The 27,326-nt window shown below is 43.2% G+C and overlaps 2 protein-coding genes across 2 annotated transcripts in view; one reads left to right on the top strand and one right to left on the bottom strand.

Annotated features, from left to right (window-relative positions):
* Nucleotides 1–27,326, bottom strand: part of WDFY4 (WDFY family member 4) — a 277,648-nt gene that overhangs the window by 52,047 nt on the left and 198,275 nt on the right. The gene's annotated exons all lie outside the window — the stretch shown is intronic.
* LRRC18 (leucine rich repeat containing 18) lies at nt 19,240–20,007 on the top strand. The gene has a single exon (XM_058542854.1). The coding sequence runs from the start codon at nt 19,240–19,242 to the stop codon at nt 20,005–20,007; it is 768 nt and encodes a 255-aa protein (XP_058398837.1).

The following is a 27,326-nucleotide window of genomic DNA, read 5'->3' as shown; positions in this document are numbered from 1 at the left end:
TGAAGCATCCCTTTAAAAATTAGACCATGGTCCTTCCAGTGCTTTTCACCTCTGGACGGAGAAAGTTTAGCCACTATTTAAATGAATATCCTCCCCCACATTGTACCATATTGCAGTGACCCACACATAAAAGGATATGTGGTTTTTATATCACAGTCATCTGTGCTTGACTGAGGGTTTTCAGTGCGGTGGGGGGTTGTTGGCTCTGAGAGAATGTCTCTGGAGGGAAACAAGAACGGCTGCCCGAGGCTGCCTACCCTTCTCCCCCTCCACCACGCCTCTCAGTACAGCCAGGCTCGCAGATGACACAGGACAGCAGGGGGCTGCCTCAGACGGCTGGACTCTCCACCTCCTGCCTAACCCGTGTGGCTGCAGCTGGTGGGGACGCCTCTCAGGTGCTCCTCAACCCCCATCTGCAACTGCTTTCAGGCAAATCAGGGTTCTCAATGAACAACCGTCACCACCGCCGCCATCCCATCATCACAGCTCCCACTTACTAAGACCTCACACCCTGAGCTCTTTCTCCTCACGTTGCCCCGTTTACCTGAGCAAACTGAGGCTCAGAGAGGGACCATAGCCGGTCCAAGGCTACACGTTAGGAGGAAGAGGGAAGCCAGGGTGTGAGCCAGGCTTGTCCACCACACCCCTCTGGCCCTCGACATACGTGGACATATGTGGTCCCTTCTTCTCTTTGTCCAGGGAATGTTTTCTCAGAGTTCCCTCTTTGACCCAAATATGCCCAATATTTAAAAATCTCTCTCTTACATACACACACACACACACACACACACACACTTATTTTAAACAAGGTGGCACGAGTGACTTCACAGAATTCCTGAAATCAAAAAGGAAATGGAACTGTGTGTGTGTGTGTGAACATGTGTGTGGATGTGTGTTTGTAACTTCCTTTCCTGATTAGAAGTAGATTTCACGTTATTGCAGAGAATTTGGAAACTACATAGACATGTAAGAAAGAAAGTAAAAATAACCCAATACCATAATATCAGAGAGCATTCCTGCTAATATCTGGACATTCATTCCTTTCATCCGTTTTCTGTAGGTGTGAGTGTGTGCATGCTCATGAGAGCACTGGGGTCATATGTACGTAGAATTTTTTGGATAACATTACATCTTAAAATGTTTCATTACAGCATTTTTGGAAAACACGGTTTTTGTTTTGTTTTACTTATTTATTTATTTAATTCTATGACTACGTAGTAATTATTTAATCAATTGTCCATTGTTAGATATTTGAGTTGTGTCCATTTGTTTTTAATATTTTAAATGGCACTGCCATAAACATATTTATACAGAAAGTTCTGTTCTCATTCCCCAAAGAGAGATTCCTAGAAGTGACATGCATGCTTCCCTGCTGGCTGGGGTCCCCGTCTCTCCCCAGGTCATTAGCCCCATCTCCTCAGGCCTCTTGCTTGAGCCCACCCCTCTACCTTTGCTCTAGTCCATTTCTACTCCTGAAAGCTTTTTCTTTCCCCTTGGCCTAATCTAACTAAAACGACCTCCTTGCGATATTACTAACCATCTTCCCAACCTCCTAGCACACTTATTCTCACACCCAACGATTCTTCACACTGTTATATGCATCTACCTGGGAAGCCTTCCTGTTCCCCAGGGTGCCCCATCCAGGGCTGGGTACACACTCTGTGACCTATAAATATTTGGTGTGAAAGTGACAACAAGTTTCCCCCAGAGACCTCTCCCTTAAAAAATCTTCTGCATGTTCTAGAAATCCTTTCAAAGTAGATGGAAAAACAATGGGTCAAGTTGATTACAGAGCAGCTGATCACAAGCTGTGAAATCTGGGACAAAGCTTCCGTCCTAGACCTTTTCTAGGGCACAGGAACCGGGACTGACCTTGTTAAGCACCTAGAATTCATTCATTCAACCAGTATTGACTCAAGGCCTACTGTGTGCCAGGCACCGGCACACCTCAGTGGACAAGACAGATGAAGAGCACTGAGCTTAGAATCTGGTCGGGGAGGAGAGTGAGGGATGATAAAAATAAGCATAACAAGCAAGTCCATTATAAAATATATTTAGCTGATAGATGTGATGGAAGAAAATACAGCTGAGGAAGGAGGAGCACTGGGTGTTGGGGGGTCGGTTTGCATCATTAGCTGGTGGCTCAGGGTAGGCTGAATTGAGAAGGTCAAAATTCACCCAAAACTTTGAAGAAGGTGAACAGATCAGTCGAATAGATATCTGAGAGAAGAATCTTCTGGAAGAATGAAACAGTTGGAGCAAAGGCCATAAGGAGGAGCTTGCTGGGCATGTTAGAGGAACAGCCAGCCAGGCCTGGTGGCTGATGTGGAGTGAGCATCAGGGGAGCAGTGGGGAGCCCCTCAGAGAGGCTGGGGGCAGGCTATGGGGGCCACCAGAAGGACTCCAGCCTTTACTTGGCTGACACAGGAGTCGCTGGAGGGCTGTAAGCCATGATGGGACTTGTTGTGATAGAAATTCTCTGGCTGCCGTGTTGAGAACAGACTGCAGAGGGACAAAGACAGACACAGGAAAACAAGGTGGGAGGCTATTGGGAAGTTCCCATGACAAAAGGTAGCGACTCAGCCCAGGGTGGTATCTTGGCAGGTGGTGGGAAAGGGTGGGATTCTGGATATGTTTTGAGTGCAGAGTCAGCAGGATCTCCTGATGGATTGAACACAGAGTGTAAGAGGAACAAGGGTGTCGAGTGTGATGCCACAGTTCAGGGTCTGAACACTCACAAGATGCCACTGCTGTCAGCCCAGCTGGAGAAGGCCGTGGGTGGAGCGGGTTGACAGTGAGCTCAGTTTTGGACATGCTGAGTGAGGTGTCTTCATAGTACAAGCAGAAATGTTAAGTAGGCATCAAGATACATAAGTCTTGGATCGGGGCACAAGTGAGGGGAAGAAACAAAAGTTGGGGAGTCATTAGTGTATAAATGTATTTAAAGCAATGAGACTAGGGGAGATGACCAAGTTATCAAGTGTAGACCAGCAAGAAGGGTGTAGACAGAGAAGAGGAGCAGGTGGCTTGGCCTCCGCCCCCTGGGAGCACGTAGCAGAGGCAGCCTCTAACCCAGCCTGGTCAACTCCTTGCCATGTCTGGGATATTTCCACTGGCCCCTGGTGCCCCACTCAGTGGGCTGGATGTATGGGGTCTGGCACATGGTGACTTCCTGGTGGACCCCAGACCCTGCCTGAGAGCACCCACTTCCCGGCAAAGTACCAGCCCAGTACAATCCTATGGCTGGTGCCAGCCTCGGGGCTAGGCTTCCTCCTCTCTCAGGTAGACATGAGAGAGGCGAGGACACCCTGTCTGTGATCACCTTGGGGGAAGTGTAGGGACTGGCCTTCTCTCCCCGGTTTGACATGTCCTGGGGATTTTCCTCACAACAGCTAGAGTATTATTTGAAAAGTAAGCCAGATCATGTCTGTCCTCTTTTTTTATTTTTAACTGTGCCTCTGGCCTTCCTTCTTTCCTTCCTCCCTCCTTCCCTCCTCTCCCCTTGCTTCCTTCTTTCCTTCTTTCCTCCCTTTCTTCTCTCCCTCCCTCCCTCTCTCCTCTCTCCTTCCTTCCATCTTCTTCCCTCCTTCTCTCCCTCCTCTTGCTGTCCCTCCCCTCCCCTGGGCCGCAGGGCCTTTCTGTCTGATGTTTCCTCTATCTGAAATACCCTCTCTATCTCCCTGAGCCCTCACTTCCTTCAGTCTCCGCTCAGATGTCTTCTCAAAGAGGCCCTGCCTGGACACCCTCTCCAAAACAGCACATCTCCCTAACACCGCTCTCTACCTCTTTTGTCCCAATTCTTTCCCTTCCCAGCACTCATGGCCACCCTGCATTATATGTTTGTTTGCTCTTATTCATCTCCTCTTCTAGAATGTGAGCAAGGCCTTCATTTTATTTGCTACATAAAACAGTGCCATGTTCATAGTAGTTATCCAATACGTACTATTGATGAATGAATGAATTCAAAAGGGCCATGGAAAGTTCCGCTGTTCCCTTAGAGTTGATCCTCAGGGCTTGCCTTCAAGGCATCTCCTATCTCACAACCTCACAGGTGGGCAGATTTACAGCAAAGCCTTCCTCGGAGCTGGGGGCTGTCCTACAGCAGATGGAGGTACCACACAGGGGTAAGCACCAGTGTACACCACCAGGGTACACTGGGTTCTGCACACCATGTCCACCCCTCAGCAAGTTCTCACTGGGTCAGATGGGGTTGTGGTGCAGAAAGAATGCACACACCACAGGGCACTTGAGGAGACCTGCCCCCCTCTCTGCGATCCTGGGGGCCTGTGACTCAAAGGATCTATGTCACCTTGTCCTCCAGGATAAAGTAATCTAAAGTCTGCTCCTGGGGAGGCAGGGATGCCACAGTAGGTAAGGACGCTGGGCTGTGGAGTATGAATTGGCTTTCTATCCACTCAGAATCCTGGAGTCTTGGCTCCACTAGTGATCAGTTACACTGTCCTGTCCCTGCCATACTCCTCCTCCTGCCTCCCCCAACACACAGAGTCACAATAAAGGCCTCCAAGGCCCTCACTCACCCTCGCCCCGCCCTTCAGAAGCAGCCACTTTTATTATCCTGTTTATAGAAGTGGGAGCTGAAGCTCAGTGAGGCTCGGGAGACTGTCCAGGGTCACCCGGATGGTAAATGGGGAGCTGGGCAGCAACCCACTCGTGGGTGGGTCTAACAGCCCTGTAAATGTCCCCCTGCCGAGCAGCTCCTCTGAGCTCCCTTATCTGCAAGGGAGGCCGTGGCTGTGGGAGATGATGCGATAGTGTCTGTCTGGCCATAGCAGTACTTAACCACATTGGTTGAAACTGAATTAACGCTCGCCTCTTGTGAGTTAGAGGGGCCACCTCCCATGTGTTGAGGTTGGTTTGTGTGTTTTGAATGGGTTGGTGTGTTGGTTGATGAACAAGGCGTTTCCAGTCTGTTAAACTAATAATCTTAATATTTTATTTTAATTGTAAGGCACCTATTCCCTTTTGTTCCTTTAACAAATCCAATTAAAACAGAGTACATTCAGAATTACAAAATAGATGCTATTAAACCAATAAGAAATCATAATCTTTTGTTATTGGGCCATGTGACCCCCTGGGAACTTTTGCTCCAAATAAAAGTTGAATTCTTATTATCCTCCAGGGGAAAGGGGACAGTTTGACAGATAATGGCTTCCCAGGCAGCACAAGTGCAGAGCCACACTGGTGCTAAGGATGGAGAAGTAAATAATATTAGGGGTAGAGGAAGCTATACATGCATAATATCCCAGTAAGATACTTAGAGCTGCCTTGATCAGATTAACCAGATAATTGCCAAACGGAGTGAGGCTAGTCATTTCCATATAGACACTCTGTGTGCTGCAGCTCTGGTGTCATGGGAAGAATGTTCCACCCAGAAGCCCTGGAATAAGGTGAGCTGTGTGAGCTTGGATAAACCACTTTACACCCACCCCACCCTTCAGCATCCTTATCTTTGGGTGGGAGGAATATTCCTACCTCAAAGGAGACTTGTGAGGACTGAATGAAATGGCAAATGGGAGGTCGCTTTGTGAAGGAGAAGGCATGATGTGCCTCTAAGTGCTGATGTAAAGAATGTGTGTTTTTGCGGGGGTGGACAGCATCATACAACCGACACATGGAGATGCCCATTGGTTGGGAATAGCGGAAGTGCATCTCACAGGTGTTAGATTTTAAAGTGAGCCCATGTGGTGAAAATCAAACTTCTGGTGGCCTGCACACAGCCTCTCAGGGCCACTACACAGCCAGCAGCCCCCAGGGCAGAAGAGGGCCCCGTCTCTGGTGAGCACCTGGGAATGCCTTGGGCTAATGTCCTGGGGCCATGCTGGATGAAAAGCCTGTGTCTTCACACTCCTGTCACATTCAATGTGGCAAGAAACCCACACCATGGGCGGCGCATGGGGACTGGAGGGGCTAAGGAGCAACAGATTCCTGTCTCCATCACCACCCACTTGGGGGCACACACCTATTAAGTGAACTGGCTGGTGGCATTATGTGTACTCTTGAAACTGTTTCTCTCTCTCATTATCTATCTCCAAGCAGTTAAATGACTCCATTAATGCTATTAACATATCTTTAAAATGCATATTATTCAGATATATTTAGATATATACATACATATATGTGTCTATGACATATAGACAATGTGACACCCTACACATTGGCCCCTGGGCAGTGGAGTGGACAGGCAATGGGCCAAGCTGAAATGGTTTCTTCAGGAATCCCGATGTGCCTGGGGTCCCTCCAAAAGGTCAGTGGGACATCTGTATTACTGATCCCTACAGGGACTTTGAGCAAAGATTGCATCACCTTCCCCTCACTCTCCGAGCGGGCCAGCTGCTTCATCTGGAGTGCACGCCATTCCCCTTTGCACCGCCTGCGGGGGGGCCATTGCTGTTCCCTGGCTAACCCATGCCACATTAGAATGGACCTGAGCGAGTGTCTGGTCACCCAGAGTCTGAGGACTCTGTGACACTCCACGGTTCCAATGTCGAAGAACCCCTGGGTGACCAAAAATGGCAACACACCTTTTTGGGGACGTCGGGGACAGCAGCCTTAATTTTCTGTTACAGAGGTGGCTTGCGCCCTGAGAGTGCTCAGATTCCAGAATGTCTTCCTTTCCTTGGAGCCAGTGGAGGCAGCAATGTGCCCCCAGGAGGAGGCATCTCCTACTGCGAGAGTGAAGGCTACAGAGGGAGGAGAGAGAGATGCAGCATAGCATAGTGGAAAGGACATAAGCTTTGCTATCAGACACATCCAGTTTTTTGTTTGTTTGTTTGTTTGTTTTTTATAATTTTTTGTTTATTGCAGTAACATTGGTTTATAACATTGTAAAAATTTCAGGTGTACATCATTGTACTTCTATTTCTGCATAGATTATATCATGTTCACCACCCAAATACTAATTACAACCCATCACCACACACATGTACCGAATTATCCCTTTCACCCTCCTCCCTCCCCCCTTCCCCTCTGGTAACCACCAATCCAATCTCTGTCCCTATGTGTTTGTTTATTGTTGTTATTATCTACTACTTAATGAAGGAAATCATACGGTATTTGACCTTCTCCCTCTGACTTATTTCACTTTGCATTATACCCTCAATGTCCATCCATGTTGTCACAAATGGCTGGATTTCATCGTTTCTTATGGTTGAGTAGTATTCCATTGTGTATATATACCACACCTTCTCTATCCATTCGTCCCTTGATGGGCACTTAGGTTGCTTCCAAGTCTTGGCTATTGTGAATAACGCTGCAATGAACACAGGGGTGCATGTACCTTTGCAAATTGGTGTTTTCAATCCAGTTTTGATTTTGGCTGTGCTGTGTTGTCTGTGTGGCCTTGGAGAACTCACTTGACTTCTCTGCGCCTCAATTCTCTTATTTTAGAAATAGGATTGACCCTCTGCCTAGTTGCTGTGGAGGTGAGAGATACAGGAAGGGCCCGGGAGCATGCTTGCAACAGTTACTTTGGTACACATCACCTGAGTGAATGACGGAGAGCGGCTCTTGACATGATGCAGCGTTTCTGAAACTGATGTCAGAAAACCCCCATAACCGTGGGGTTCCTGTAAGACGCCACCCCTGCTGTCTGCATCTCTCTTCTGCCCGTCATCATCATCTCTCCAACAGCTCTGCCAAGCGTCTGGTGGAGCTATTGCTGTGAGCTCCACAGAAATCTTTCTGCCTCTAGTCTGTCCCCTTCCTAGCAATCTGTCCTTCTGCACATAGGAAAGAGGAGTCGACATACCACAGCATGGGGCAGTTGTGGAAAAAATAAAAGCACTTCATGTTTATACCCCCAGTGAGTCTCTACTCCAAAAACCGGATAACACTGTAAAGCAAGTAGCATAGCACACAGTTCCTGACCCAGAGTGGGCGCTGATGAATGGTCATTCTTCCCCTCAGTGCAGACTATGCCCGAGTCAAACATTAGTGTCTATTTCAGAGGCCTGGCCAGAGGTTCCAGACACACCCACTCCACAGACGGCCCCACAGTGACCACCCACGTCTCCACCTGCCGTGTGGCTTCCAGTGAAGGTCCAGCTCATTCTGGGAAGGGGTGGAGGGCACATGGAATGATTTGTGGTGTGGGAAGTCACAGCAGAGGCAAGGCTGCCCTGTTACATGTCTAGTGAGTGGGTCTCATGAGAGTCAGGAGAGAGAATAAATGCAATGACTTTTGAATGAGTGACTTTATTGAGGGAAGTTTGCATTATTTCCCCTTAAGAGATGGCCCACAAGCAAAAGATATTTCTCATCTCATCTCATCTTGGCATGAAGTTTGCTATGAATTCAGTCCCAAATACTGGCTGTGAAATAGCACTGACTTTTGGGATTTCAGTGTCTACCCTGTGTCTCAATGCATCAGCCAAAAGAGTGAAGTAATTATTGTGAGGTCATGTTAGCAAAATGTTTAAAGATATCAGATATATACGAAGTCAGCTTTACTTAAAGATATAAAGATATATGAGTGTGAAGCACCAGATAAATTCTATTATCAGTGATCATGATGATCTTACAACTGAAGATGCTTGCAGATATTCTGACGGTATTAAAATATAGGTTGCCATTACATTTTTAATTTAGATATCCATGGGGTGTCCCACCATGCTGTTTGATTCACAATGACTAGATAGAAAAATTAATTAGAAATTAAAGTCAAACCAACTGGTCTAGTTTTTCCAAAGGATAAAAACCAATTGTACAAGACAAAAGACAGCGTATATTTCAAAACTTCTCATTTTGGGCTTCTAAGCTGTTCATATGAAATGAAATCTATTAATTGTCTATCCTTCCATCTGTCTGTCCATTTATCTATCCATCTATTTGTTCATCTCTTTAAATCTTTTCCTCTCTATAATTGCCAGCTTCCTTGTGTGGGTTGGTCCCACTCTGACATTTGAGGATTCTATGAATGGATAATAACAAGCCATCTAACCAGTTTTAGTTGTATCAAAAGATCATCTCTTTCACGCTTCTTTTGCCGATACTTACTCTCCTACTCAATGGGCAGACCTGGGCAGGATACTGACCTTTCAGAGTCAAACGAGAGAAGGGATGTCCCTGGTCTTTGGGGGCTCCTGGCACTGGTCTGCTTCTAGTAGCACTCAGTAGCTTAGGGGATCAGGATCAGGATGGACCCTGAGCAACACAACACACCCTGCCCTCCATAACCAAGAGCAAGGGTCCCAGCCAGGTAAGGTGGCCCTGACAAGAAGCATGAGGGGGTGGGACCCGATCATGCTTCATCTGGCCTGGGGCTGTCTGGGGACCCAGACAAGCTGGGGAGGAGGTGAAGTGCATTATCCCAGCCAGCCCCTACTTTGCCTTGTGAGTGATTAGTGAGTAGGCTCAGAGCCAAGGGGTCTGTTGGAGAGAAGCTCCCTAATGGAGAAACTTAATGTAGACAGCTCCATGCTGCTTCCTCCCCATCACTCATCAGAGCTAGGGGGGCTTCTTATCCCGGCGTGGGTGGTTTGTGGGGAGCAGGCTCAGCTGAGCCCAACTGGCTGGATCTCCAGTCTACTGAAAGCACCATCCCCATCCAGGGCTCCTCTAACCCGTGCTTGGTGTGTTTAGCCTCCCTGAGCTGAACTTTATCTTAAATATAAGAAATACGAAAGATAGCCAGGCTTTTGGGTGCTCAGGGGAATCTGATGGTCAGCATCAGTAACAATCTAGATTTTAGGGGCTTTGAGCCTGGGGAGTGGCCTGGTTACTGCTCATCTGTATGACACAGAGGCTTGGTACATAGGAGGCTCTCAATATACTTGCTGAGTGAGTGAACAAATGAATGCAAGCAGGAATAAGCACATGGACTTGGCTTAAATTAGTCCCAAAGGACTAATAAGGATCATGGACAAACGACACTGTACTATTTGTTTAGGCCCATGGAATAGAGTTGCCAAATAAAATACAGAACTAGGCAATGTTTGGGACATATGTATACTAAAAACTATCTGTTGTTTATCTGAAGCTCAAATTTAACTGGGAATCTTGTAATTTTATTTGCTAAATCTGGCAACCCTACCATGAGGAGAAGTCATTGATAAACACACGATCAGAACACAGGCTCCCCTGATCTCAGTCCATCATTTTTTAATTAAGATTTTAACTCAAGTGCAGTAGGACACTTTTTCTGGCACACCACCTTGTGCATAGCTGTCCCCTGCAGAGTGCACATGTGCATATACACGGTAGGCATGCATCTGTACCACAGCAGTGCCCACATGGTACACACGTGGATACCCTTTATGGAGCAGAACAGGGCTCAGTGGGGGCATCAAAAATCACAGACTTCTAAGCGAGGCTGAGCAAGCAGCCATGGTAAGAGCAACAGAAATAGAACATGGAGCCCCAAATATTTTTAAGATTTTAAAATATTTTTAAATTTACCTACAGTAAAATTGCCTTTTTTTGTATACAGTTCTCTGAGCTCTAACATACGTACAGCTTCACGTAACCACCACCACAGTCAGGATACAAGCAGTTCCAGCACCCCAGAAAACTCTCTGGTAGTCCCCAAGCTCAGACTGCTCCCTTCAAGTCAAACCTTCCCCACCCCTAATCCCTGGTAACCACCCATCTGTTTTCTGTACCTACTGTTGTGCCTTTTCCAGAATGTCCTAGAAACGGAATCATTCATTATGTAGACTTTTGAGATTGGCTTGTTTTACTCAGTAAAATGCTTTTGAGATTCATGCAAGTTATTGCATACATCAGTAGATTCATCCTCTTTATGCTTAATAGTACTCCATTAAAAGGATATGCCACTATTTATTTATCATCCACCCACTGAAAGACCTTTGGGGTTTTTTTTGCTGTTTTTGGCAATTATGAATAGAGAAACTATAAACACATGTGAACAAGTTTTTGTGTGAACGTAAGTTTTTGTTTTTCTAGGGTAAATACCTAGTTTGGGAAATGCTGGGTCATATAATAAGTCTATGGTTAATTTTATAAGGAATTGCCAAACTGTTTTTCAGGTGACTGCACCACTTTGAGTTCCCATAAGTAATATAGGAGCACTCTAGTTGCTCCACATACTTGCCAAATCTTTGTACTGTTGGTTTTTATGTTTTATTTCTTATTTTAGACATTCTAATAACTGTGTAGTAGCATCTGATTGTGATTTTAATTTGCATTTCCCTAGTGACAAATAGTGTTGAGTAATTTTTTATGGGCTTATTTGCCAACCATATCACTTCTGTGGTGAAATGTCTTGTTAAATCTCTTGGGCATTATTTTATTGCATTTTTTTCTATCTTACTGTTGACCTTGAGTTCTTTATAGATTCTGGATACTAGTCCTTTGTTGGATATATGATTTGAAAATATTTTCTTCCAGTCTGTAGCTTGTCTTTTCATTCTTAACAGTTTTTTGTTTTTATAGAGCAAAACTTTTAAAGTTTGTTAAAGTCTAATTTGCCAATATTTTCTTTTATGGATTGTACTTCTGCCTAACTCAAGGTCATGAAGATTTTCCTTCTATGTTTTCTTTTAAAAGTTTTATGGTTTTACATTTTACATTCACATCTATGATCCATTTTGAGTTAATTAACTCAAAGTTCACTAGGTTGAGATTCAAATTTTGCATATGGTAAGCAATTGTTCCAACACCAATTGTTGAAAAGTTTATTATTTCTCCATGAATTTCCTTTGAGCTTTTGTCAAAAATCAACTGATCATATTGGCCATATTTATGTCTATCTATTTCTGGGCTCTATTTTCTATTTCACTGATCTACATATCTGTCCCTCTACCAATACCACATGTTGTAATTACATGGTAAGTTTTAAAATAGGGAAGCATGAATCTTCCAACTTTATTTTTCTTTTTCAGAATTGTTTTGGATTTCTAGTTTCTTTTCCTTTCAATACAAATATTAGAATCTGTTCGTTCATATATACAAATAATCCTGCTGTAGTGTTTATTGGAATTGCATTGACCTTTAGATCAATTTGGGAAGAATTGACATCTTAACTATATTGAGTCTTCCAACTCATGATCATGGTACGTTTCTCTGTTTATTTAGATCTTCTTTGCTTTCTTTCATCGGTGTTTTGTAATTTTTATCAGAGAAATCCTGCACATTTTTGTTACTTATGTGAACACATAAGTATTTTATGTGAAATACATAAGTATTTTATTTTTTGGAGCATTATTATTTTTCAAATTTCAGTTTCCAATTGTTCATTGCTAGGATATAGAAATTCAGCGGGGGTTTTGTATTTTAACCTTGTATCCTGCAACCTTGCTAAAGTCACTAATTAGCTCCAAGAGTGTTGTTTAAATTCTGTGGGATTCTTTATGAGGACAATCAGGTCATCTGTGAATAGGGACAGTTTTATTTTGTTCTTTCCTATGTGTATGCGTTTTAGTTTTCTTGCATTATTGCACTGGCTAGACTCTCCAATATGATATTGAATAGGAATAGTGAGAGTTTACCTTCTGGCCTTGTTCCCAAACCTAGCAGGGAAAGCATGCACTCTGTCCCCAAGTATGATGTTAGCTGTGGGTTTTTTGTGGAAGCCCTTTATCAGGTTAAGGAAGAGCTTCTCTATTACTGATTTACTGAGAGTTTTTGTCATGAATGGATACTAAATTTTGTCACATGTTTTTTCAGTATCAGTTGATATAATCATGTATGTTTTTCTTTATAGTCTGTTAATATGCTGTGTTACATTGATTTCTGAATATTGAATGAAATTTGCATTCCCACTTGGTTGTCATATATTATTCTTGTTATATATTGCTGGATTCAATTTTCTAATATTTTGTTGAGGATTTTTGTGTCTATGTTCTTGAGGGACATTGGTCTGTAGTTTTCTTTCTTTATATTGTCTGTGTGATTTTAATATCAGGGTAATGCGGGCCTACGAAAATAAGTTAGCATTGGCTCTCTCCTCTATTTTCTGGAAAAGATCATGTAAAATTGGTGTTGTCATCTTTAAATGTTTGGTAGAATTTGCCAATAAAACCATTTGGGTCTGGAGATTTTTGGGGAAACTTTTCAACTATGAATTCAGTCTCTTTAATAAATACAGGTCTTTATGGGTTGTCTATTTCTTCATGGGTGAGATTTTTAGTTTGTGATTGATTTTATCTAAGTTTTTTCTAGAGTTGTTTGCACTATTCTCTTATTATCCCTTTAATGTCTGTGGGGTTTTAGTCATATCCTCTCTTTAATTACTGATACTCGTAATTTATGTCTTCTCTCTTTTTTTTCATTGTTAGTCTGGCTAGAGATTTGTCAATTTCATTAATCTTTTCAAAGAACCAGCTTTTAGTTTCATTGATTTTCTCTATTGTCTTTCTCTTTCCAATTTTATTGATTTCTGCTGTTGTCTTTATTATTTCCTCCTTGTGCATGCTGTAGGTTTATTTTGCTCTTCTTTACCAGTTTCTTAAGGTGGAAGTTTATATTGATTTGAGACCTTTCTTACTTTTTAAAATGTTCCTAGGATGAACATTTAAAGCTATAAATTTCCCTCTAATCACTGCTTTTGTTGCATACTATAAGTTTTGATATGTTCTACTTTTATTTTTGTTTAGCTCAAAATTTTTTTTTATTTCCCTTGAGACTTCTTGGAATGACTCATGGATTATTTATAAATGTGTTGTTTAATTATTAGCTATTTGGAAATTTTCCAATTACCATTCTGATACCGATTTCTAATTTAATTCCATTATTTTCTGAGAACATTGTTTGTATAATTTCAATTCATTTATATTCATTAAGGTTTATTTCATGACCAAAAATATAGTCTATATTTGTGAATGTTCCAGGTGCATTTGAAAAGAACATGTATTCTGTTACTGGGTAGAGTGTTTTATACATATCAACAGATCCAGTTGGATGATGGTACTGTTTAGTTCTTCTATATCAGTAGATCTCATCTGGGGGCAATTTTGCCTCCGAATGGACAGTCAGCAACGTTTAGAGACATTATTGATTGCTACAACTGATGGAGAGCTACTGGCATTTAGGGGGTAGAATCTTCTGGCCTTCTGCTGCTAAACATCCTACAATGCACAGGACAGGCCTTCCCCCATCACTGCCCCACCCCTGCCAACAACAAAGAATTGTCTAGCCCAAAATGTCAAGAGCGCCAAGGTTGAGAAACCCTGTTCCTTGTTGATTTTCTCTCTAGTTGTTCTATTGATTATTGAGAGATGAGTATTGATGTCTCCAACTCTAATGATAGATTTGTCAATTTCACTTTTCAATTTTAACAGTTTTTGCTTCATTTATATCAAAGCTCTGTTGTTAAGTACATACCCATTTAGGATTTTTGTATCTTCTTGGTAAAGTGTCCCTTTTATCATTATGTAGTATTCTTTTTAATCTCAGGTAAATTTTTATTGAAATATACTTTGATATTAATAAAGTCACTCCTGTTTCCCTTCAGTGTTTGCATAGTATGTCTTTTTCCATTCTTTTAGTCTAACTTACATTTGTTAATTTAAAGCAGATTTCTTATAGATACCATATAATTGGGTCTTTTTCTTTTATTAACTATTCTGATAATTATGCTTTTAATTGGTGTATTTAGGTCATTTTCATTTAATGTGAGTATTGATATGATTGGATTTAGGTCTACGATTTTAATAATTTTCTGTTTGTTCCATTTCTCTTTTCTTGCTTTCTTTTAGATCATTTGAATTTTTTTACTGCTTCATTTTAATTTATATATTTAGTTTTTTACTGTGTCTTTCTGTATATTATTTTAGTGATTGCACTGGAGATTAAAATATACATACTTAACTTTCTACAACCACTTAAAACTAATATTTTACCACTTCAAAAGCAATGCAAAACCTTACCTACCATATAGGTCCCGTTAACTTCCCCCATTATGTTGTAGTGGTCCTATGTATTCCATCTACGTACACTGAAAACCCCATCAGATAGTGTTATAATTTTTGCTTTCAACCACCACACATATTTTAAAGATCTTAAAAGGAGAAAACTATTATATTTACCACATATTTACCATTTTCACTGTTCTCTCTTTAGTCTCAAAGTCCAAGTTTCTCTCTAGTACAGCAGTCCCCCCTTTCTGAGGTTTCAGTTATCCACGGTCAACTGTGGTCCAAAAATATTAAAAGGATAATTCCAGAAATAAACAATTCATAAGTTTTAAATTGCACGCCATTCTGGGTACCATGATGAAATCTCACACTGTCTTGCTCGGTCCTGCCTGGGACATGAATCATCCCTTTGTCCAGAGTATCTGCATTGTATACGCTACCTGCCCAGAGTCACTTTGTAGCCGTCTCGGTTATCAAATCAACTGTCGTGGTAGCACAGTGCTTGTGTTTAAGTCACCCTTATTTTACTTAACAGTGGCCCCAAAGTGCAAGAGTAACAATACTGGCAATTCAGATATGCCAAAGAGAATCTAGAAAATGCTTCCTTTAAGTGAAAATGTGAAAGTTCTTGGCAAGGGAAGAAAAAAATCATATGCTGAGATTGCTAAGATCTATGGCAACTTTTAGTACAGTATATTGCTATAATTGTTGTATTTTATTATTAGTTATTGTTGTTAATCTCTTACTGTGCCTAATTTATTAATTAAACTTTATCATAGGTATATATGTATAGGAAAAAACATAGTATATATAGGATTTGCTACTACCCATCGTTCCAGGCATCCACTGGGGATCTTAGAACATCTCCCCCGTGAACAAGACTACTGTATTGTCTCCCTTTCATCTGAAGAACTTCCTTTAGCGTTTCTTTTCAGCAGCTCAACTAGTGGCAAATCCCTTCATTTTTCATTCATCTGAGAATATCTTTATTTTGCCTTTATTCTCTGTTTGGTTGACAATTCTTTTGTTTCAGCACTTTAAAAAGCATTTTTTCAGTACCTCTGGCCTCCATGGTTTCTAATGAGAAACAAGTAGTCATTCGTATTGCTGTTCCCCTGTAGGTAACGTGTTGTTTTTCTCTGCAGGTCTTAAGTTTTTTCTTTAATTTTGAGCAGTTTGATTACGTGTCTGAGTGTGGATTTCTTTCAGTTTATTTATCCTGTTTGGAGTTCACTGAGCTTCTTGCATCTGTAATTTTTATGTCTTTAACCAACTTTTGGAACTTTTTACCCATTTTTCCTTCAAATTTTCTGCACCACAATTCTATTTCCTCTCCTTCTAGGATACATCCACATATCGATATCAATATCTACCTATATATTTTTTAGCAGGCAATCACGGGCTACAAGTTCTAGCAAACCCTCTGTAGATTCTATAGCCTATGGTTATAATGTCCTTCCAGTTTTCACAGAATTGACAGTGCTGTCTGAATCAGTCCCTCACGTTACCACTCAGGCACCAGCCTGGAACCTGCACAGAGGTCTATCTCCTAGCTCCATTCTCAAAGCCTGGGTTCAGGGATTAGGATTAGGCACTGAAGACCCTGTTCAAGGTTTCATCCATGTATAGGCAGCTCAGGTGCATCCAGGAGCTCCTATGCAACTTTATTAAACTCCTACCTCTTTGCAATCTCCCCAGTAATTTGTGGCTCCCCAGGAGCTACCCTCACCCTCCCCCCACCTTGTTCTTCTGCCTAGAAATCCAGGATTTTGTTTTCTAAATCTGCTGTATACTTCCTGCCACTGTTTCTGCCTTCAGGGCCAAGTAGCACTAGGATAAAGCTAGAGAAAGCTAGCACTAGAGAAAAAAAGCAACCTCCATGCTCTTGCTACCACAGTTTGGTCAGTGACAATGGTTTTCCTTCCTCAGAGTTTTTGGTGCCTCCCTGGCTGACTCCAGTGATACAGGATTGCCTGGGGCAGGAAAGAATGGAGAAAACAAAGGGAAAAACAGGAGATCTCCCTTACTCTCTCTGACCCTAAAAGGCCCTCTTTCCTGTTCCTTGGCCGGAGAGAAAAGCCTTTTTTGGAAATCTTTCTGTCATCACCAGTGCAAAGTCGGTCTTACGTTTCAGCTCCTTCTCCAATCTGTCTGATAACTATTTATCTCCAGAGACCTCAGAGAGCTGCTCTGCGCGATCTCTCTAGAGCCTGGAGCTGCCCTCATTGAGAGAGATGGGGCAGAGCGCACTTCCTTCATCTTAACTGGGAATGAAAGGCCAGCTGCCATTTTCAAGCTGCTTTATCCCATCTGGTTTCTCAGAGCTGCAGGACATAGAAACTTCAACACTGGTGAACACACTACTGTCTTTGGTAACCAGCCAATTAATTATGCATGAATGTGGTTGGTCCATTGTTTTTAAAGAATAGGTTCAGCTTACAAGGCCTGCTGAAAGGAACATCAATGCTGCTGTGAGCTGAGAATACTCTCGATGGTTTACTATAGGGACCTCCATTCATTCTAGGAGGCTCTGATCCAATAGGACTTGCACAGAGTGGGACCCTCTGCCCTTCAGCTAAGAGTGGCAATACAGTCATGCATCGCTTAAGGATGGGGACACATTCTGAGAAATGCATTGTTAGGAGATTTTGTCGTAGTGTGACCATCCTAGAGTGTACTTATACAAACCTAGGGTATAGCCTACTGCACACCTAGGCTGTATGGCACTAATCTTACGGGACCACCGTTGTACACGTGGTCCATTGTTGACCGAAATGTCATTATAGAGCACATGACTGTAGTGGTATTGATAGTACGAATGTGGAAGGCAATTTTTACCCACTTCCCTTTGACACTGAGGATTACTATATGAGGAAAATGTGATGATAAGCTCACACAGCTGATTGCTGGCGCTTCATGTGTTATATAAACTTGGTTCCTGATAAAGGGCCTGTATGATGAAGCACAGAAACTATCTGGCACCCCTCCTGCCCATCCTGGGGAAATGGAAGCAATGTAAGCATTTGTCTCCTGACAGCATGCTGCTGTTTGCTATAGGAGTTTGGTCTAAAATAGAAAATCAGCAAGCAAGAGACAGCAAGTTTTAGAAAAGAAAAGAGCCTCCAGAACAGGACAGGACAATTCCTAGGACAGGAAGTTCCTCTTCCTAGCTGTAGACCTTCCTCACTCCTGAGCCTCAGTCTTCCTCCCTTTACAACGAGGATAATCCTATGGATCTTGCCAGATTGTGAGGAGTAAAATCAATATATCCAAAGTTCCTGATAATAATACTTAATAGTTAACATTAATCAAGCTGTCACTATGTGCTAGGCGCTATCGTTAGCACTGTATAGTTTAGATAATTCACACTCCCTAAGAGCCCTATTGGGGGACTATTTTGAAAAATGAGGAAACTGAGGCACTAAAATTTAAGAGAATCATTCATGGCAGAGCTGGACTTCTAAGCCAAGCATCCTGAGGCCAGAATCTCCCATCACTCTGTACATTCTGCTTCTCTGTATAGTGGCAGTCATGACTATCACCACACCCATCCGTGCGGAGGTGTGTACAGGTGAATTTCAGTGTGAAGGATGTGAGGGGAGGAAGTGAAGGGGTAGGAGGTGGAAAAAGGCAGCAGTCCCTTTTATGTTCTGCCAGGCTCAACCCCGGCCTGCTCCATGCTCACGGGCATGGTGTAGGCACATCCTCTTACTTGTGGGCTGAAAGACAGACTTTTCTGTGCCGTTCCTATTGCCATGCAGGCATAGCAACAAGGCCTAACTAGTTCCTCTGGACTCAGAAGGTGAAGAGACATGTAATACATAAGTCATTCTTAACTCCCACCTTATTCCCTCATATCCAGGCTATGTTGCTTCTGAGAACTCAGCAGGCCTACCCTGAGGAAATCGTGGGATAACTCGAAGTAAACCCTCGATTTATGTGAGGGTCTGGGAAGTGGCAATATCCAAGAACACACACATACACCTAGCCCTGGACATGGGGAGGAGGGGAGTATGTGAATGTCCAGGACAATGGTAAGATTCATAAGTTAGGGAATGGCATAGCCAGAGGGGCATCAAGCATCCTTCAGGCCACCCCTGCACCTTCCATCTTACATCTGGGAACACTGAGGTCTGAAGAGGGCATTCAATTTGCTGAAGGTCTTTGGCTGGGTTACTTCTGTTCATGCCCTAATTTCTCTCCTCTTTCTCTCCTTTTAAACCAATAGAGAGCAAAGCATTACAATTTGGGGGGAGTCCAGCACCCTCACGGCATCTCCTAACTAGATATTTTTTTCTTCCTATCAGAGTATATCTTCTAGCTGTTTCATGCAACTTACTCCTCAAACTGATCACCTACCAATCAGACAACATACTTCAAACATTCTCCCTCACTAAAAGAGAACATGGCCAAGGGTGGGAAAGGCCCCAAGGGCAAGAAGATCACCCTCAATGTGGCCAAGAATTGTATCAAAATCACATTTGATGGGAGAAAACGCCTTGACTTGAGCAAGATGGGAATTACCAACTTTCCCAAGTGTATTCTGCGACTGAATGATATAGACGAGCTCGATCTTAGCCGGAATATGATCAGGAAGATCCCTGACTCAATCTCCAAGTTCCAGAATCTACGGTGGCTGGACCTGCACAGCAACTACATCGACAAGCTCCCTGAGTCCATCGGCCAGATGACTACTCTGCTCTACCTCAATGTCAGCAACAACAGGCTGACCACCAACGGACTCCCTGTGGAGCTCAATCAGCTCAAGAATATCCGCACTGTGAATTTAGGCTTGAACCACCTGGACAGCGTGCCCACCACACTGGGTGCTCTGAAGGAGCTCCATGAGGTGGGGCTCCATGACAACCTGCTGAACAGCATCCCCAGTAGCATCTCCAAGCTCCCCAAGCTGAAAAAGCTGAACACAAAGCGAAACCCCTTTCCCAAGGCGGAAGAGTCGAATACGTTCATAGAATCCATCAAAAGGCTGGACAACTTGTATCTAGTGGAGGAGAAGGATCTGTGTGGGCCTTGCCTGAGAAAATGCCAGCAGGCCCGGGACAGGCTGAACAGAATGAAGAACATGGCCACGACGACACCAAGAAAGGCCATCTTTTCCAGTTTGGTCTCACCCAACTCCATGGCCAAGGAGTCCCAGGATGAGTGGAGGTGACCTGGGACCCTGACCCTGAGGCAGGAAGGGAAAAGGGAGGCAAGGAAGATGGCAGTGGGCAGCATCCATAGGAAACTGAGGGATTCCCTCATCACTGCAATAGCTCCTCCAGCGAAGCCCATAAAATACCTCTCCCTACTTCCTTGGCTTGTGATTTTGTTGACTGAAGGGCTTTTAGTTCTTCGCCATTCCACATTTCTCTCTTCTCTGCGTGCACACACCCACATATACAGGCACAACGAGTCAGAAAAAGGTCATCCATCTCACTTCTGCCCCAGACATCTCCTGCCTACAGCCTGGGCAGCTAATAGTGCCAGCACACTCTTGGTCTCATGAGCACACATTTCAGGACCAACTGCCAGCTCTCAAATGTGGGCTTGTTCTGTGGGAATGCTTTGGGTCATGGCTTCAAAGGTCAGGAATTGCAGAGCATGGGTTGGTAGGAGGGCAGACGGACATTTAGTCTTGGGAAGGGGACAAAACTGGGCCACAGAGATGGGCAGATATTATCATTAAGTATCAGCAGGTAACATCTTGGGCTCAAAGCAGTACTATCTTTTTCTTATCTGCACTTGCATAATTTACTCTAGAAGTTTTCTAAACTAAACTTGGAACCCCTGAGTGGCTGTAAATGAATCAGGTTGCATTCCTATGTTATTATGTCCAAAGCTTTTCCAGACCCTTGTGGGAATGAGGGAAGAATGGGTGCAGATATGGGCTGGTGCAGTCAATAAATAAATACCTTACTAGGCACTGTGCTAGGTGCAGGGAATGTGGCCAGTGGAGGAAAGCTTGGCTTGCCCTGTGCAACCTGTGGGGAAGACCAGTTGAAAGAGGACAGGGCAGAACGGCATTGTCTGAGGAAGTTGGGAGATCAGGGCCACACGGTGTGCAGGGCTGGCCTGGCATAGAGAAGAGCCAAAGATTCTGGAGTTGGACAGATATAGGTCCAGGGCAGCTGTGATTCTTACTTGCCATCTCCTTGGGCGTCTTAGCTTTGGTTCCCTCATTTGTAAAGTGGGAATGATAATGGAGGGTGGTTTTGCATCAAAAGCAGGTGGCCCACAGAGTCCATACTCCATAGACGTCAGTTCTGTAAGAACCAGAGCTTGGTGCATCTCAAAGCTGACAGTGTCCCTGCTCACACTCGATCTTTTGGCAGAAATAACAGTGGTAGGGTCAATCCTCACAGTAGCTGAGAATCTTCTCTATACCACTCACTCACACCTTCAAATGGCTGAAAAGGAAGATATCGTTAGGAAACTGTTTTTTTTTTAAATCAAGACATGCCCACGTTGGTGGCAAGTTCTGCAGCGGTCAATGGAAAGCACTGAGAGACGTCCATTAGTTCAGTGGGACCAACTTATTTCTTGTTCACATTATAAACCATAGCAGACAGCATAGTTCGTTACTTCATTCCTCACTGCTTATCTTCCTTTGCAATGCTTAGCTGTGACAACTCCATCATATTACTAAAACCTCTGAAGACAGAGATTCAAAATTCCCTTTTCAGTTTTTCCCTTTACTAAACGTTTTCCCATTATAAAACCACAACATAGTTTTAAATATAACAGCTTAGGGCCGGCCCCGTGTCTTAGCAGTTAAGTGCGCGCGCTCCGCTGTTGGCGGCCCGTGTTCGGATCCCAGGCGTGCACCAACGCACAGCTTCTCCGGCCATGCTGAGGCCACGTCCCACATACAGCAAATAGAAGGATGTGCAGCTATGACATACAACTACCTACTGGGGCTTTGGGGGAAAAAATAAATAAAATTATAAAAAATAAATAAATAAATAAATAAATAAATAAATAAATATAACAGCTTAAAGTAGCCACAATTCTACAGTGTAAGCCAGCTACAGTACTGACAGCTTTCCTTACTGGTTTTCTGTGTATATTTTTGTATGTAGTTAAAATTACAGCATTCATGTCATATTTATCCTGCTTTGAAACCCATGTTGTTGCATGGTCTTAACAGCCATAATTTAAAACATCTGCAGGATGGGTATGCATGACTATAAGTTACTGTTGGGCATTTAAGTTGTTTCCAGTTTTTCACTAATAGAAATAGTTTTGTGATGAATGCCTGTATGATTAAGATTTTAAAAATATTTTGGAATATTTCCTTGGTATAGCTTCATCGTTGTAAATATTGTTAAAGGGTGTGGTTGTTTTAAAATAATTTTTGATATATGCTATCAAGTAGTTTATAAAAAGTTTACACACATTTATATACCTACCATAATATATTAGAGAAGCCATTTCACTGCATCCTTGCCAGCACTGAGTATTGTCCTCTACATTTTTCTCTTCATTTAACGTCTGAAGTGACTTCTTAGAAGCCCTTCAGAAGAAGAATCACGCACGTGAAGTGCATGATGAGATGTCGTGCCTCAGGCTCAGGAGCCACCGCTAGCGCACTGGGTGGTGAACATGTCCCCGAGGCAGCCATCCTGCTATTTTAGCTACTTCATCTCTGACCCAAGAAGGACAGAATCCATGTAGGGATGCATGATCCAAGCTGCGAGGGGTGGCTACTTATTTTGGATACTGCCCATTTCCATTCCTCCCCTTGAGACACTTTTTCTTTAGAACTAGTGTTCCCTTCTTAGACATAAAAAAGGATCAGCAAAGAACAGGAGTTAAGAAAAAAGATCTCCTTGTGCCCCTCAGAAGGACCTTGGTCTGGGCCATGGGGCTGACCCTCTACTCCCTCTCCTGCTCTATTGCAGCCCACTTCCCCCGCTGCACTTGGTCCTCAAAATCCTTCTCCAGCCACCTCTTCTGGATTCACTGCCAACTGAGTGGTTGGCATGTAATGCGACATTTATGTGCCATTCTCGATCTAGGTGCTTTTCTATGCCTTCATTCTTCTGGCCATGTCTTAGGAAGGGGTTATAAGTGCATTTAACTTCGCCAGGATTGAGAAATAAATGGGCAGGGGGCTTTGACTTGCCACAGGAAACATTTACGTTAGACACCTTGTTAGCCAGGAAACCCTGGCAGTAGGATGAAGCAAAGACTGGAGATAGAGATCACTTAGGAGTCATCTTCTACATTTTAATTCTTTTCTGTCAAGAAAAAGGTTTGAGGTTGACACTCCTTCATGCTCTAAAATACCAGTCACCTTTACTTCCTGGAAATTGTATTAGGCCTAAAAACACTTGATAGGAAGACCGTGAGCTTTCTCTTTCCTCAAACAGAATGAAAACTCTCTTCACAGCAACCCAGTCACCACCTTCTCTGAAAGCTGGGCATGAGCTAGGTGACCCCTGCATGACCTCTGCCCTTGCTATGTTTTACCCCCATGACCTGGAGTAATTGCCTCAGCTCCTTATGTCTCCATCCCCAGGATACGCTCAACATCTCCCTAGAGCAGCTTATGGAAAAAACTTGAAGACTAATCAGCCAACAAGAATAAACAGCTCTGCAGAAGAAGATCCCTCAGGAGAAGAAATAGAGTGGCAAGGGGAACGTTCTGGAAGCCAGGCTCTCTGGTGCTGGCCAAGTCACTGACTTGCTTCTTCAATTCACTTTGTCTCTCTTTGCTTTAGACCATGTGTGTGTGAAAATGATTTTGGGAAATATTGGGTGTGGTTTTCCTTAATGCATTGAGAGGAAATATTTAAGAAAATGATAGATATCAATTATAGATCAAGATTTAGAAGAAGACTTTAAGACTTAAATACTTATGGTTTCTATACTTCACTGGAACTGGTAAAATCTCGACAGCAGTTGCCTGTGATAAGTTATATATGATGCAATACCTCTAGCAACTAAAATTTATGCAAAAAGTTCTTATAAAGAAATATACTCAAATATACTATAGATAAATCTAACTAGAATTTTAACAAATCTTTCAGTAATGCCCAGGTAGGCAGGAAAAAGAAAACAAAGAAATGAAAAACAGGGAAAAAAGTAGTAAAAAAAAAATAAAATGGCAGACTCATGTCCTAACATTTGAATGATTACATTAAATGTAAATAGTCTTCTTTATTTGTAAAAGCCCCAAAATAGAAACAACCAAATTTCCCTCAATAGGCAAATGGTTAAGCAAACTCTGGCATATTCATATCATAATCATTACTCGGCAATAAAAAGGAACACACCATTGATACATCCAACGACTTGGATGGATCTAAATGGCATTATTCTGAGTAAAAAAGGCTAATCTCCAAAGGTCACATACTCTCTGATTCCATTTATAGAACATTCTCTAAATGACAAAATGACAGAGATGAAAATCAGATCAAGTGGCTGCCAGGTTTTAAGGTTGATGAGGGGTGGTAGAGGGTGGGCATGACCATAAAGTGGTAGCACAAGAGATATCTTCGTGATGATAAAGATAATTGTGTATGTTGATAGTGGTGATGGTTACACAAATTTACGCATATGATAAAGTGACACAGAACTATGCACACATATTGTACCAATGTCAATTTCCTGGTTTTAAAATTTTGTTATAGTTACATAAGACGTAACTATTGGGGGAAATGATGTGAAGACTGCAAGGGGCCTCTATGTATTATTTTTGCAACTTCCTGTGAATCTGTAGTTATTTTAAAATAAAATAAAATTTTTAAACAATCTTACAGCTCAGATGCAGCGATAAACAGATTCTCATACATCCGCCAAGTGCTAATTTATGAGTAACTATGGCAACCTATAAGTTCCTCAACCATCCCAGAGTTAAGGCATTTCGGGAGAAAGAGCACCTTAACCTCAGCTCACTGGACTAATCTAAAGTTATCCATGTTGATCCTGTCTTTGAAGATTCCTGAGAAAGATGCTAAAGTAATAAAAAGACAATGCATGGCTTCTCTATCCATGTCCCAGGTTTTCTGGTGATGGCTGGGCACAAACAGCAAGTGGGGTGGGGGACCTGGAACCAGCCAGTTGCTCCCTTCACAATTCTGGGTTTTCACACCCCTGCCCCTACCCTCATGGAAGCAAGATGACTGGATGGAGCTGGAAGGACAAAGGGGACGAGCTTGGTGCAGAGTGGGGCTTAAATTAGGCTTCTGCCTAGAAATGGGTCTGAGGTCATGGCTAAGGGTAGAGCAAAGAGGAGACATGAGCAAAAAGGACAAAGAGTAACATGGAAGGTCTGAGCACCATCCAGGTGGCGCGCACTGCAGGTCACCGAGATCTGCTGCTCGTGCCCATTGAGCCAACCATGTGAAAAGCTTCTAAATGCTGGGGCATTGGTTACTCCACCAGGTGACTTAGTTCACCTCTGGTTCCAGCAATTCTGCTCTAGACCCGGGGGTCTGAGTCACACAGTCTCCACAATTGCCCTCTCAGGGCTGTGCTTTACCAAGAAGCCCAAGGAGCATATTTCTCCTCCTCAGTGGCGGAGTTGAAGCCATCGTTACGAAAGTGATCATGCACATTACAAATTCTTAGCCTCCCAGTCGATCAACAGTGTTGATCTCTGGTGAGCAGGGCTGAAGGAGCAGAAGTGGTGGGGAGGAGAGGTACTTGAATTTCAGCCTCCATGCTGCTAGCCGAGGTGCCTCTGGGGGTGTGACTGATTATCATGGAAAATCATCTTTGGGAAATTAATAGCTTCTTAAGTTTGGTTTTCTAAGTTCTTTGTCCTTCAATATTTTTCAAAGATAATCTATAAAGGAAACTCGGATAACGCTCAACTTTGTGCCAAAAAATGAATTTCACTCTAAACATTATACTTAAGTAAGCTATACAATTGAAAGAACATTTCAGAAATTACAAACACTCAGATACAAGCAGGCCCCAAATATAAGCACTGCCTCACCCCCACCAGCTTCCTCTGGCCCAGGGACGCTTTTGCCTCCATGACACGGCAAGTGAGCATTTCAGACTGTGTGAGAGACCGTGGCTCTGGAAGGACACCTTTGCCCGTTCAAAGATGTGTGCTGTGTGCAACAGAGATGGGACAGAGGCAGAGCCAGACAGCCATCCTAGAATTATATATCTCTGAATTCTCTAAATTCTGGGCTCAACAAGAACTGAGATCACTGGGAAGCGTGATAGCTGAGCCAGATTAGGCTAGCGTCCCAGACAAACGCCTGTGCAGAAATAAGTCCAAATGTTAGGGCCCTACTTTTCCCGAGAATCAATATAAAAAATCACATTCTGCAGCGCTCTCTTTTCATGTTTTATAAAAAGAGAATTGCCTTCCTCAGTACAAGGACAAATCTGATATTCAGTGCCAAGAGAAAGTATGTTCCAGAAAAAAAAAACGTTCACAAAAGCCCTCTGTTTCTTGTTATCTGTCCCTGGAAAATGCTGTGACCCAGCACAACTGTTCTGTTTTTCGCAGTTTCAAGACAATTCGAGTAACTCGATCACTCTAGGTACCTGATCACATCTGTTGTTTTCCTCCTTTAAAGGCATTTTGGAGTAATTTTTAAAGGATCGTTGTACTGTGTATCTAATTTTGAAGCTGTTTCCAGCCCTTTGTGGAAGGTTACAGATAACTTGAGGTGTAAGGACATGTCTTTATTCACGTGGACATTCTCAGCTAGCTGCCCTCTCCCTGTGACTTCAGCTATCCTTTCTATTTTTCCAACTGGTCCCCCTCACATCTCAGCAGAGCCTGCCTGTGTCTAACACTGTGGAGCTGTCAGACACTCACCCAAGGAGTCTAGCTGGCTTTACATTAGAAGCCCCGGTAGGCTCGCAAAGCCTTGCACCCCACGGATGTCTGACTATGATGCCATGCTGCCTTCAGAATGGTCTAGTTTTCTACCCTGAGGAGACACAGATGTATTATGGATCCCAAGTTCATCCAGGCTTTGCAAATATTTTCCACTTGGGATCCCAGGCCCAGAGATCCTCCTCAGAATTCAGTTATGGAGGAAGCCATCATCACTGGAATTGTAGGCAAAACTCTGGTACCCAAGAGCTCTGGTTTCCTATATGTGGGGGATGGCTTCCAGAGGGGCCAAGTCAGTCATCAAGAGCTGGAGGTTGAAGATATGAAAACCTATAGCACAAGCCAAGCATCTAGGGCCAGTTGAAAACCCTCAGAATTGACCTTGCACCTCCTTCAGAATGAGAAGCTCGTGTTCACCAGAGGGTCCAAAAAGCAGCTAGGCATTTTTCAAGACTCACTGCATGAATTGAGCATTGCCCTTGGTAATCCAAATGGAAAACGATCAATTTCGTTCCAGGCATGTGGCAATGGCCAGCCAAGCCCTCCTCAGGCTGGGGGCCACTGTTGCCTTCCCCCTCTGAAGCTCCTGAAGGCACAGTGTGGCTGGTGGGAGAAGGGCTGGAAAGGAGAGATGCAAAAGAGCTGAGAGCACAGATAGCTGCTGGTTTTTAATCAATTGT

Source organism: Diceros bicornis, chromosome 6, assembly GCF_020826845.1.
Source record: "Diceros bicornis minor isolate mBicDic1 chromosome 6, mDicBic1.mat.cur, whole genome shotgun sequence".
NCBI lineage: Eukaryota > Metazoa > Chordata > Mammalia > Perissodactyla > Rhinocerotidae > Diceros > Diceros bicornis.
This window is presented reverse-complemented; position numbering and strand designations above follow the sequence as displayed.

Coding starts and splice junctions, on each gene's coding strand:
- LRRC18 (XM_058542854.1), top strand. CDS start 19,240: ATGGCCAAGGGTGGGAAAGGCCCCAAGGGCAAGAAGATCACCCTCAAT.